Source organism: Oncorhynchus gorbuscha, linkage group LG10, assembly GCF_021184085.1.
Source record: "Oncorhynchus gorbuscha isolate QuinsamMale2020 ecotype Even-year linkage group LG10, OgorEven_v1.0, whole genome shotgun sequence".
In the NCBI taxonomy this organism is placed as follows: Eukaryota; Metazoa; Chordata; class Actinopteri; order Salmoniformes; family Salmonidae; genus Oncorhynchus; species Oncorhynchus gorbuscha.
In genome coordinates this window covers 67,265,962-67,280,167 of record NC_060182.1, presented here as the reverse complement: position 1 = coordinate 67,280,167, position 14,206 = coordinate 67,265,962, and the positions used below count along the sequence as shown (strand labels likewise).

Genomic DNA, 14,206 nt, shown 5'->3' with positions numbered 1-14,206 from the left:
GAAGAATGGAAGAAACGCCCCAAATACAGGTGTGCCAAGCTTGTAGTGTCATACCCAAGAAGACTTGAGGTTGTAACCTATTTTTACTTTGTCATTATGGGTTATTGCGAGTAGATTGATGGTAAAAAAAAAAAAAAAACAATTTAATCAATTCTATAATAAGGCTGTAACAAAAATGTGGAAGAAGTCGTGTGGTCTGAATACTTTCCGAATGCACTGTGTAGCCGTAGAAGCAATGACATATCCTCAGTGTGGTCATATTTGTGGCTGATTAGGGGTGTGGCTTTCAGTTAGTTATTTTTGGCCACCCATCCATTGAGTGAATTTCATTCCAGTTCATCTGAATGTCATTCCAGTGCACTGCTTGCTCTGAGGGTGTTTAGATAAAAATAGAAATGTCATTTTCTTGTTGTTGCTTAATCTGATTGTGTGGGCCTGGCTCCCTAGTTGGTTGGCCCGGGCACTCCCCACCCGTGCCTACTTGGCTGGCCCGGGCACTCCCCACCCGTGCCTACTTGGCTGAAGAAGGCTTTTAACAGTTTGGGGTTGCGAGGTGGGGGTTTGTTACTACGCCGATAAATGACAATATCCATCTGGACCTTTGCCACTGAACCATCTCAAAGAGAACTGGAGTACCCCTGCTATAGTCCTACAACATATACATGGCTCCTAGCCTCCCACGCATAAGCCCACTTTCTGTCCCTGACACTAAAACTGAAACTAAATAATATAAAAACGAAATAGATAAAAACATTTCTAACTGAAACTGAATAAAAACAAGTAAATCAAGTCTGAAAATGAACTGAAACTAAACAAAAAATAATAACAAATAAAAACTCATAGAAAATCACAACTATAATAACATTGGTGTGCTCACTAAATGAAGTCTGTCATTTCTTTTTTACCCTTATTTAACTAGGCAAGTCAGTTAATAACAATATACCAATAGTCTGTATTATCAATTACTGATGTGACTGTAATGTAATGGCACATGGCTAAATGCTCAGTATGTGTCAAATGTACAATAATATCACAAAGTCTAAAATCGTATGTTTTTTATTGAGACTGTAAACTGATCTTTGTCACGGCATTAATCTATTGGGAATCATGCATATTAGATTGGGTATCGTCACCGCAATTAGTTTTGGGGCTCACATGATTTCAATCCCCCCCCATAAATCCTGCTGATGTTCTATTAGACTCAAGTGGGGTATTACTGTTATTAATATGAACATAATTATAATAGGCTCAAATAAGTACAGATGACATGACCCCCCCCGCACACACACACACACACACACACACACACACACTATTGTCTATATCTGACTGTTGTATTCATCTTTAAATCTTTCATCTTTAAATCTATTTGTCATTTTGGCTGCACCTACATTTCCTATTTTCCCCTCCTGTACCTGTTGTCCCTACCTACAAAGGTCTCTTATCTATGAATAACAATGTCATGTTAAATAAAAAAGCCATTGATGGCCCACGTGAGTCGTATTTCGTAAGAAGGTACCATTCATCCTGGTGAGTTACCTGTAGCACTGATGTAAAGAGTTATAGCTACTGAGCATGACAATAACATTGCAATGTTTGCTTACTGCATCAGGAAGTAAATCTACCACTTTCCCAGGTGCAGATTGAGGTTTGTGCATCACAGTAGAACACATTTTCAGACATACCCCTCGTGTGAATAAGGAATGTCAATTGTAGATTTGCTAAAGGGATGTGAAGTAATAAGAGATACTAGCCTCTCCACAACATTTGTATCAGCAGTAAATCACAGGGAATTATGCATTCAGTTGATTATTTTAGTCCAGTGAGAGCCCATTGACTGTGTTGGTAGATAAAAGTAATTGGGGAACATGATTTCATTGTGTAACATTATTATATTGTGTAAGGCATAAGTGTTAAGAACATTCTCTCCCAACAGGATCTATCTTGTTTGAATACTGAAACCTTCATGCTGTCTAGCTCCTTTACTCCACCTTGTGGGGAATGTGTGTGGTGAGAATCTGACTTCACGAGGAACTTGTTCTTCAAGGATTCCTATAGATCTCCTCTGTTAAACCACATTAGTTGTCAGAAATGGCACAGTAGCTAGTCAGTATGATTAAATGGTTGCTTCAAGCAGATGAGAGCTTAGACTGTCTAACCACTATTTCCCTTTGTGTGTTTGAGCGATTGTGTCTGATCCCACCAGCATGGTCAGTGTCATACAACGCTCTGACCAATCCAGGGTCAGCATGTCCACAAACTGAGAGCAGTGGGGATCAGTCGCTCAGGGACATAAGGAAGGGGGTGCTTATTCGAGGGATGGGTAGAATTAGGTTCCTGGGATTAGTGTGAGTTTGCGTTGTCTAGTGATGGAACCACTAGATCTGGGTGGTAATAACAAAAACAGGGGCGATATCTTCTATCTGGATCCACTGAATTATTTTGTCTGTATCGGATGATGATCTACCCTAAAACAAAATTAAACTCTGGAAAAACAAACTCACTGGGATAGTTTTGGACTCCTGTTTACTTTCGAAGGATAAGATCTGTTTTTATACATTTTGGGGTTTATATTACCATGGTATCTCAGAAGCTATGGTGGTGCTTTTGACTCTGAATGTTTACTGTCTGGCAGTGCCTAACAGGAAAGGTGAGTTACAGTTTAGGCTAAAGCAATGGACTGAAGTCCTGGATATTCTCAGACGGTTTTATTTATGATACATACCTTGAATTCCCTTCTTGAAGTTTTATGGCCAAGCAAGTGTTGGCCATAAAACCTTTTCTAGGTCATTTCTAGGGGATAAGGGAAGGGTGGTTAACTGGTTCAATTGATATGAGTAAGACTGTAAAGGCGACTAGTTCATACCTGTAGTCATGAAATGTGTTAACTGTTAGCTGTTGGTGTGATACAGAGGCATTGCTCTAATGGACCATTCTATTTCATCTCTTCTGATGTTATTTTGTTGAATGTCTATCACTGAGAGCTTGTATTTCCTTACTTTGCTGGGATACTGTCACTGTTTCTGCAAAACACTTAATTCATCAATCATTCTGACTGAATTGACAGTTTGTGTGAACTTGTTATTATTAGGAGGATATGGTAAATGTGGTCAACGGTATATTTCCAGAGAAATAAAGAGATGGCGATGGTTATAGCAGTGATCATTGAGAGCACATGGTAGAACGGACTAATTCCAGCATGGTCCTCCTAGCCCAACAGAGCATGTACAGGACGTGGCTACATTTTAAAGCAGCTTTGTTTAACTAAAGATGATGGCTTAGCACGTGGCCACAGCTGCCCTGCACTTAACATTATCTCGCTGATCCTAGATGCCAGGACTAGAGGTCGCCCGATTTAATTGGAATGGCCGATTTTAATTAGGGCCGATTTCAAGTTTTCATAACAATCGGTATTTTTGGACAGCGATTTGGCCGATTTAAAAAAATATATATATATTTATTTTTTTACACCTTTATTTAACTAGGCAAGTCAGTTAAGAACACATTCTTATTTTCAATGACGGCCTAGGAACGGTGGGTTAACTGCCCTGTTCAGGGGCAGAACGACAGATTTTTACCTTGTCAGCTTGGGGATTCAATCTCGCAACCTTACAGTTAACTAGTCCAACACTCTAACCACCTGATTACATTGCACTCCACGAGGAGCCTGCCTGTTACGCGAATGCAGTAAGAAGCCATGGTAAGTTGCTAGCTAGCATTAAACTTATCTTATAAAAAACAATCAATCATAATCACTAGTTATAACTACACATTGTTGATGATATTACTAGTTTATCTAGCATGTCCTGCATTGCATATAATCGATGCGGTGCGCATTCGCGAAAAAGGACTTGCTCCAACGTGTACTTAACCATAAACATCAATGCCTTTCTTAAAATCAATACACAACTATATATTTTTAAACCTGCATATTTCGTTAATATTGCCTGCTAACATGAATTTATTTGTCAATTCTCTTGCAACAGAGTCAGGGTATATGCAGCAGTTTGGGCCGCCTGGCTCGTTGCGAACTGTGTGAAGACTATTTCTTCCTAACAAAGACAGCCAACTTTGCCAAACGGGGGATGATTTAACAAAAGCGCATTTGCGAAAAAAGCACCTTAGTTGGACGACTTTACCTAACCATAAACACCAATGCCTTTCTTAAAATCAGTACACAGAAGTATATATTTTTAAACCTGCATATTTAGGTTAGCAGGCAATATTAACCAGGTGAAATTGTCACTTCTCTTGCGTTCATTGCACGTAGAGTCAGGGTATATGCAACAGTTTGGTCCGCCTGGCTCGTTGCGAACTAATTTGCCAGAATTGTACATAATTATGACATAACATTGAAGGTTGTGCAATGTAACAGGAATATTTAGACTTATGGATGCCACCCGTTAGATAAAATACGGAACAGTTTGGTATTTCACTGAAAGAATAAATGTCTTGTTCTCGATGATAGTTTCCAGATTCTACCATATTAAATGACCCAAGGCTCGTATTTCTGTGTGTTATGTTATAATTAAGTCTATGATTTGATAGAGCAGTCTGACTGAGCGATGATAGGCACCAGCAGGCTCGTAAGCATTCATTCGAACAGCAATTTTGTGCGTTTTGCCAGCAGCTCTTCACAATGCTTCAAGCATTACGCTGTTTATGACTTCAAGTCGATAGACTCCCGAGATTAGGCTGGTGTAACCGATGTGAAATGGCTAGCTAGTTAGCGGGGTGCGCGCTAATAGCGTTTCAAACGTCACTCGCTCTGAGACTTGGAGTAGTTGTTCCCCTTGTTCTGCATGGGTAACGCTGCTTGGAGGGTGGCTGTTGTCGATGTGTTCCTGGTTCGAGCCCCGGTAGGCGCGAAGAGAGGGACAAACTATACTGTTACACTGGCAATACTAAAGTGCCTATAAGAACATCCAATAGCAAAGGTATATGCAATACAATGGTATTTGGACTAGAGAAATAGTCCTATAATTCCTATAATAACTACAACCTAAAGCTTCTTACCTGGGAATGTTGAAGACTCATGTTTAAAGGAACCACCAGTTTTCATATGTTCTTATCAAGGAATTTAAACGTTAGCTTTCTTACATGGTACATATTGCACTTTCACTTTCTTCTCCAACACTTTGTTTTTGCATTATTTAAACCAAATTGAACATGTTTAATTTATTTGAGGCTTAATTGATTTTATTGATGTCTTATATTAAGTTAAAATAAGTGTTCATTCAGTATTGTTGTAATGGTCTTTATTACAAATAAAATAAAAAAATAGTCTGATTTAATCGGTATCGGCTTTTTTTGGTCCTCCAATAATCGTAATCGGTCGACCTCTAGTCAGGACTGCTGTTCTGGAATGAGTACTACTACTGTTCTCATGATAACCCTATGACACTGCTTCTCTGAATTATATGAGAGTTGGAATGTTTGTGGAATATACTGGCTGATTATCTCAATGAAGCCTGTTGGGACTTGTGGCTAAAGTAGTTGATGAATACCATTTAAATGTTGAGGACAATTACCCATTCTCTTGGGTTGTTGCATTGTCTTTATTGCACATAGCAGCCATTGTATAGTGAGTTATATAAAGATTGTTTTGGACAGGATTGAATGTTCACATTCAACCTTTGTGAATATAATTAATATCCAATCATTTTGATACAATGTCTTATCATTGATATTGTGCATTTATTTACACACGCTGTAATGAAAATGCATGCATAGACATACACAGTATGTATGTATATCCACTCACATTCTCTCTCCTCCCAGCAGTCCCAAAGCATGAGGATGGGACTCGCGTCCCTCCACACTTCCAGGAGAATGTGTTCATCGAAGGCAGCCGGCCTAAGTACCTGGAGGACCTGCACACTGAGGCCCTAGAGGGACTCAAACTGCAGCAGCAGGAAGGTACTGAAAATCCCTCCAAATACTGACGCCAACTCAATCACCTACCCCTGATTAGATTAACTAATTAAGTACATTTAATGTGGCTGCTCTTTTTGAAAAATGTTTACCTTTATTTCAGAAACCAATAATTGGGTGGATTACCAGGATGACCAAAGCGTCACAGTAAGTTTCCCATTCTACATTTTAATCACGGTGCTACATCAAATCACTAAACATTATCCTGTTACAAGTTCACACCAAACCTGCTATAATTAAGCGTATACTAATGGTTTACTGTTGAACTTTCTGGGATTCCTATAGTCGACAGTGACCCGGCTGCCAGACGACACTGAGAGTGACAGTGAGAGGAGAGGCTATCTGTCAGACAGCACCATAGCAGACACAGCGTCACAGGTCTCAACACGCTCCACTGTCTCCACACGGTCCTCACGGTCAGGACTGACCCGCCAAGGTAACCTGACATGACCATAGCCAGAGAATGATTCATACTGGAACCACTGTAACACCTTGTCCAACCAGTGATTGTTTGATTGTATGGAGTGAAAGTGCCTGTTGGTAATTTTGACCTAATATTTCTCTCCTGCTTTTTGTTTCCTTCCCCAGCATCAACCTTCAGGCCCCTGAAGCCAGAGAAGGCCAAGGCCAGGAGGAGACACCGGAGAACCACAGTTATGGGGATACCACATCACGTCCAGAGGGAACTGGGTATGCTACTCATTATTTATGCTTTAAGTGGATTGAAATGTGTCAGTATAGGCCATTGTGAAGATGCCTGTGGATAATTGCACCCTTAACACAAGCACATACTTTTCTATTGGCTTGTGTAGCTGTATATGAACCTATCCTGATTTGTTCTGTTCCTCACTTAAGGGTTGGACAGAGCCTCATGGGCAGGTCGTCAGGTTATAGATGAGGGTGGGCTCCCTAACGGTGAGAGTCTGGACTTCTCCACCATCGATGGGCCTCACCTGGCTGGTTCCCAGGAGGGGGTGAGGAAGTACCTCCAGTCCATAGAAGGCCTGCAGCCTGTCTGTGAGGACCAGATCCAGAAGGTCCCCTCCCGGGCCGGACACAGGGACGACCTGGCTCTCCTCCAGCACATGGGCCCCCAGCTGTCCGACCTGAATCGGCCCAAGTCCCTGGCTGTCCCTTGGATGACCACAACCTCTAGCCTGCTTCAGCTGCACCCCAGCCCTGTCATGTCCATGTCCCCCCAGGCCACCTACATGTCTAAGATCATCCCAAATGCTGTGCTGCTACCCTCCATAGACGTGGTGGAGATCACCCGGAACCGTAGTCGGAGCAGTGTTCGTACTGTCAGTAAGAGCAGCCTGCTGCTGGCCAGCCCTGCCTCCTCCCGCGCCTCCTCCCGCGCCTCTACCATGTCCTCCGCCTCCCGCTACAACCCACCACACTTCTCTGACAGCTCTGGATGGAGCCACTCTCAGTCCTCTGAGACCCTGGTGTCTGACTCTTCCACAATCTCCTCCAACAGCACCACCAGACAGGGGGGCTCACAGGGGGGGGATGGGGAGGGTTCATCCAGGGAGACAACCCTGGACAGCAAGAGTATCCACTCCTCTGTCAGTAAGGCCTCCAGGACCTCCGCCACCAACGGCAAAGGGAAAGCCAGAGGGGATGATGGCAAACAGAACGGGCCCTTCACCCGGAGCATGTCTGTGATGAAGTCCAAGAGGGCACCGGCCCCACCCAGCCGCTCCTACTCCCTACACAAGGACAACATGAAGAGGCACTCGCAAGACCTGATTAACAGCATGGTTACTGCCCCTCCCCAAAGCAGCCCATTCCAGGGAGGGGAGGTTAAGGTTTTCAGTGCTGGGGAAAGTAACAACAGTAGCCCTGGCTACACAGCAGACACCAGCTCTCTGGATGAGTCTTCAGGCTCTGTGACAGCCAGCCCCTTCAACACCCCACAGCAGGCAGCCAGGGAGAAGGTGAGGAACGATCAGCCAGGCTCCACAGGCTCCTCTCCCCAGAAACAGACCCCCCAGGAAAATGGCCTGAAGAATGTCTCTCCCTCCAGCGGCTACTCCAGCCACGGTGGCACGCCCACCCTTCCTTCCAAACAGACCCTTAACCCATCTCCAGGGAAAAAAAGAGGCATCCGAGCAATCATCTTCCCAATGGCACCATCGCCGGCAGCTTCAGCCCCATCACTTGTCATTCAGCCCCAGGCCTCTGACAGCAGCAAGACGCCTGAGCCAGTCGACACTGTAACTCCCTCACCTTCAGTCATGTCACTCAGGGAGCCGTTCAACATCCCGCCCCCACCCAAGGTGTCTGCCCCCTCTCCTCCTCCCCCGGAGGTATGGGCACACAACAAGCGCACCTTTGCGCTACTACTAGGTCACCCGACCCCCAACAACACGGATACGGTGGTGCGAAAGAACCCAAAGGATCGACGACAGCAGAGGCAGTCGCCTTCCACATCAAGAGAGGGTTATGTTAAGAACGTTTCACCTGAGAGGAGAGATGAGGCAGGAGGTGTGCTGGAGGGGGTCACTGAGCCTCGAGCTAAAGAGCAGACAGGTCCAGCAGACCAGGAAAGGGTACTGTCTTCCATTGTGGAGACAAGTAATCCAGCAGCACATACGTTTGAGTCAGGAAAAGGTCAGGAGAGTGAAGTAGCACAGAAGGTTGAAGAGAGGGTCCAAGGAAGTCAGTTGGGAGTTGAAGAGAAGGTGCAGGGAAGTCAGTTGGTGGTTGAAGAGAAGGTGCAGGGAAGCCAGTTGGTGGTTGAAGAGAAGGTGCAGGGAAGCCAGTTGGTGGTTGAAGAGAAGGTGCAGGGAAGTCAGTTGGTGGTTGAAGAGAAGGTGCAGGGAAGTCAGTTGGTGGTTGAAGAGAAGGTGCAGGGAAGTCAGTTGGTGGTTGAACCAGAGAGGGTCATTGTAAATCAGTTGATAGGTAAACTAGAGAAGGTCCAGACAAGTAATTTGGTAAATGTAAAATCAGTGAACGCCGCAGTAGCTCCAGTAAAGGGCCTAGGAAAAGTAAAGACAGAAATACAGACTACTACTCCTGTTGCAGCCAAAAAGACTGAATTCCAACCTAAAATGGATACGTCTTTGATAAGCCCTGCTCTAGCACACATCTCCCCATCTCCGTCTCCTCCCCCAGCACACTATCCTCCCCTTCCCCCTTCCAAACAGACCCCACCTGTGGCCCCCTCAGACTCTATGCCTGCTCCAGAGCCCCCACTAGTCTCCACCACTGGGGAATCCTCCTGGCCCCCTCCGCCTTCTCCCATGGACTTGGCCACCCTTGGCAATGAGCTTGACCTGCCCATTCCCCCACCACCAAGGGTAGTTATGACAGAACTTGTGCCCCCTGTTTCATCTGTACTACAGGGAATCCCACCTCCACCCCAGGGTATCCCACCTCCACCTCCCCAAGAAGCCCCACCTCCACCAAAAGCTAAATTTGGTCCTCCCTCCTACATCCCTCCACCTCCCCAAAGTATTCCACCTCCACTGGAAAACATACAGCAGCACAGTCCAGTGACCACAGAGGGACAGAACCAAGAGAAGTCCCTCAGCAAGAGCTCTTTCTCTCCCACTCCCCCAGAGGAGAGCTCCACTCCCGTGGTAACCCCCACCCTTCTGCAGACGGTCAAGCTGAGGTCTGTCAATAATGGTGATCAGGATCAGGAAAAGGACCAGGGACAGGACTGGACAGGAGTCACTTTGAGGGCCAAAAAACCCAGTAACGGTGAGGCTCCCCAGAAGCCTATTCGAAGGTCTCTGTTCATGACAGCTCCCCCTCCTACTGTCACATCCCCAACTACGACTGTTATCTCACAATCTCCCATAGCCCAACCCCCAGAGGTAGCCCCAGCCACAGAGGACACCCCACAGGCAGACCCAGAGCCTGCCACATTCCCAGAGGCAACCTCAGCCTCAGAGGTAGCCACAGCCTCAGCTCCAGAAGGAGCCACAACTCCAGAAACAACCCCAGAGGCAGCTTCAGAAACGCCTCCAGCCACAGTCCCAGCTGAGGCCCTAGAGGTAGCCACAGCCTTAGCTGAAGCCCCAGCCAAGCCCCAGCCCAGCATACTTAATTTACCCTTAAAGTCATCCATTGTCACCTCTCCTACGAGGAAGTCACCACCTGCCTCAGCCACCACCCCCTCCATGAGGATGCAGGAGGCCATCCGCTTGAGGACAGCATCCAGAAGTAAAGAGGGGCCTCCCTCTCGTCTCAGTCTGCACTCTCCAACAAGTCTTAAGTCTCCCTCCTCCACCGCCAGTTTCATCTTTGCCAAGAGCACAAAGAAGATTGTCATAGAGACCCCCTCATCCCCTGAGGCCCAGGCCAATCTCACAAAGAACCTGATAGCTGAGCTTTCATCTATGTCCAATCCAGCCAAGTCCATAGAAACACAGAAGGTGATGGTCAAGTTGCCTCCACCTGTGTCAAGGAAACCCAAGCCTAAGGTCAAAGAGACAGAGCCCAGTGTGGAGACTGAGCATGTGCAAACTGCGGGTCAGGAAGCATAGCCAGCAGACAGCACTGAGGGTAAGGGATCTGTGATTGTGACACAACCATACTTGCCTAATTTGTTACAGCTATTGTCCATTTGCACTGCTTGTTGATCTGATCTGACTGATCTTTCTCTCCTGTCAAAGGTGCCCCAGAGGCTCCAAGTGGGACAGCAGTGCCACCATTATCCTCCATATGAGCAACACTGCCACTAAGGATGAATCATTCACGAAGACAGACTTTTATCTGTACATTGAGAAGACACCATATGTCAAGCGCAATATGCAAGAGGGAGAGAGGTGGATTTAAAAAAGAAGAAGTGAGCGGATGATGCAATCAGAGCCTTCTGAAGACAGGGCAACTCGACATAACTACATGTAACCCTCTCACATAAGACCTCTGAGTTTGAAATCCTTTGAGTGCATGTTAAAATGGTGTTGGCCTTTAATTTTTCTAATACTCTTGTTGTATTTTGGAGCATTTTTCTTTGGCAGAGGGACTTCTTACTGGTCTGATTTAATAATGGAGAGTCAGTCACAGTGCATGCTGGTCTAGGTTGCCCTCTAGTGTCAACTATGGAATGTCACAGCTACTGCTGTTGGGTACTGCAAACACTTGTCTGGATTATATACCACAATGTCGAATTTTTTATATATTCGTTATAAGATAATGCACAATTAGAATGTGGTGTTCTTATTTCATCCATGTTTGTTGTAATAAAATAATTGACCTAAATTATTTGTCCTGTAGACATCTTCCCATTAGATGTTGTGGGAAATATGATGTTATTTTATGTTTTCTATGTCAATATGTGGCAATCTTTCCTGATGTCGTCATATTTAATTTTCTCCTTAGCTACTAAAATGCTATAATCAGAGCTGGGTGATACCACTAGTTCTAGAATGAGAATCATATTCATGATGAGAATCCCAATTTTCATGGTCATGTTTTTTTTAATTTTGTTGGTATGAATGTACAGACCTTTACAGGAATCTCGCCCTGCGTGTAAATCAAATCTCACAGGTTTAATCTGACGCACAGTTTATGAATTTAACTGGTCATTTAAAGACTATTGGGGCAAATCTTTGTCTTGCTTTTAGTTATATCCTGCACATTTTGATACATTTCCTTTCAAACCAGGTGGGAGCTATATTATACATTGCATTTATGTTACTCATTTGTACAGAATTTGGGATATTTCTCAACAATGAAACATCTGCTTTGAAAGTACATATTATTCAGTGATTTCAATGATTGTAGAAAAGTAATCTGACAAATGATTATGTATAGTTTCATTTATTTCAAGGTAACAGAATAAATGTATATCTTCACAATGAATTCATTTAGCCATTTCATTATTTCTACCTTGTTTCTGAAACCTTTTGAGAAATCTTCCATCAATGTTTTGTGAGTCAATTAGGCTTCTCTAGATTCTGTTTATGCAACACACAAACACCCTGTTCCCAGGTTTCCACCTTTTGTGTCTTATCAGGATGTCTTGAAGCCATGTTCACACACGTCTGGGTTTTCAGTAGCCATCTTAGACAGATTTTGTATGTTGAATTACAGTCCAAACTAAGACTATATAAAATAGATTTTGACTGTATACAGTGAGCTCCAAAAGTTTTGGAACAGTGACATTTTTGTTTTGGCTCTGTACTCCAGCACTTTGGTTTTTAAATGATACCATGACTATTTACAGACTGTCAGCTTTAATTTGAGGGTATTTAAATCCATATCGGGTGAACCATTTAGGAAATACAGCACTCTTTGTAGATAGTTCCCCCCATTTTAGGGGACCAAATGTGGATGCTACCATGATTTACAGATAATCCTGAATGAATAATGAGTGAGAAAGTTAGAGGCATAAATATCATACCCCCCCCCCCCCCAAAAAAAAAATGCTAACCTCCCTTGTTATTGTAATGAGAGGCTAGCATGTCTTGGGTGTATGATATTTGTGCATCTAACGTTCTCAATCATTATGCACGATTCATTCAGGACTATCCGTAATTATGGTAGCATCCACATTAATGTAGAGTTGTTTAGAAACATTCTATTCTTATTTACAATAAAAGTGACTCCAAAATGACAGTACATTATTTACCATTTCTATTGGGCACAAAATGATCTGAAACACAAACCAAAGAAACCGCAAATGCATCCAAGTTTGTAGAGTCACAAGCTTGACGTAAATCATTGCGTGCTAAGAATATGGGGCCAAATATTACATGTTTGACTCTTTTAATACACAATGTGCCTTAAGAATGTATTCACACCTCTTGACTTTTTCCATGTTCTGTTGTGTTATAGCCTCAATTTAAAATGGATTATTGGATTTTGTCACTGGCCTACACACAATACCCTATAATGTCAAAGTGGAATTATGTTTTTTGAAATGTTAAATTAATACAAATGAAAAGCTGAAATGTCTTGAATCAATAAGTATTCAATGCCTTTGTTATGGCATGCCTAATTAAGTTCAGGAGTGAAAATGTGCTTACAAAGTCACAGTAGGTTTCATGGACTCCCTCTGTGTGATTTAATAGTGTTTATCGTGATTTTTTTTGACTACCTCATCTCTGTAACCCAGACATACAATTATCTGTAAGATCCCTCAGTCGAGCAGTGAACTTCAAACACAGATTCAACTACAAAGACAAAGGTTTCCCAATGTCTCACAAAGAAGGGCAGCTATTGGTAGATGGGTAAACATTTTAAAAATCAGACATTGAATATCCCTTTGAGTACGATGAAGTTATTAATTAGACTCTGGATAGTGTATCAATACACCCAGTCATTATAAAGAAACGGGTGTCCTTCCGAACTCAGTTGCTGGAGAGGAAGGAAACCACTCAGGGATTTCCCCCTGAGGCAAATGGTGACTTTAAAACAGTTACAGAGTTGAATGGCTGCGATAGGAGAACGCTGAGGATGAATCAACAACATTGTATTTACTCCACAATACTAGCTCAATTGACAGGGTGAAAATAAGGAAGCCCGTACAAAATACAAATATTCAAAAACATGCATCCTTTTTGCTGTAAGGTACTAAAGTAATACTGCAAAAAAGTTGCAAAGCAATTCACTTTTTGTCCTGAATACAAAGTGTTATGCTTGGGACAAATCCAATACAACAAATTACTGAGTACCACTCAATATTTTCAAGCATAGGGTTGGCTGCACCATGTTATGGGTTATGGGTGCTTGTAATCTCTAAGGACTGGAGAGTTTTTCAGGATAAAAAAAGAAACAGAATAGAGCTAAGCACAGGAAAAATCCTAGAGGAAACCCTGGTTCAGTCTGCTTTCCACCAGACACTGGGAGATTAATTCACATTTCAGCCGGACAATAACCTGAAACACAAGGTCAAATCTACACGGGAGTTGCTTACAAAGAAGACCGTGAATGTTACTGAGTGATAGGGTTACAGTGTTGACTTAAATCTACCTGAGAATATATGGCAAGACTTGAAGTACAGTGCCAAAACAACAACAAAAATGTGTATAGCCGAATCCACTAATTTGAAGAGGTGTCCACATACGTTTGTATATATAGTGTATCACCACGTGGCTCCAAGTTTACTTTGATATAATGGTAATTATATCAACATTTGTGCATAAAGGAGTTTCCACGGACATTTCTCGCATAATTAATTTTACTCACAAAAAAAGATTCCACTATGTGGAACAACCAAATTGTCTGTCGGCATTTGTAAAATTGTACCGGTAAATCCTGTTTCCATCAGCACGGTCGTGACTTTTTTAATGCTTCATCTGCAAGAAAT

At 43.3% G+C, this 14,206-nt stretch overlaps 1 protein-coding gene across 4 annotated transcripts in view; it reads left to right on the top strand.

The window, feature by feature from the left end:
• The window catches only part of LOC124046388 (uncharacterized protein KIAA1522 homolog), a 33,774-nt gene extending 22,017 nt beyond the window's left edge, over window positions 1-11,757 (top strand). For 3 of the 4 annotated variants that reach the window (XM_046366711.1, XM_046366713.1, XM_046366712.1), the window contains exons 3-8: window positions 5,782-5,919; window positions 6,038-6,081; window positions 6,220-6,370; window positions 6,523-6,624; window positions 6,790-10,455; window positions 10,566-11,757. In XM_046366711.1, coding sequence (XP_046222667.1) covers window positions 5,782-5,919; window positions 6,038-6,081; window positions 6,220-6,370; window positions 6,523-6,624; window positions 6,790-10,436 — 4,082 coding nt within the window. In that variant the 3' untranslated portion in view covers window positions 10,437-10,455; window positions 10,566-11,757. The remainder of the gene's footprint in view (window positions 1-5,781; window positions 5,920-6,037; window positions 6,082-6,219; window positions 6,371-6,522; window positions 6,625-6,789; window positions 10,456-10,565) is intronic. The other variant, XM_046366715.1, reaches the window with a different exon arrangement.
• Window positions 11,758-14,206: the final 2,449 nt, after the last annotated feature.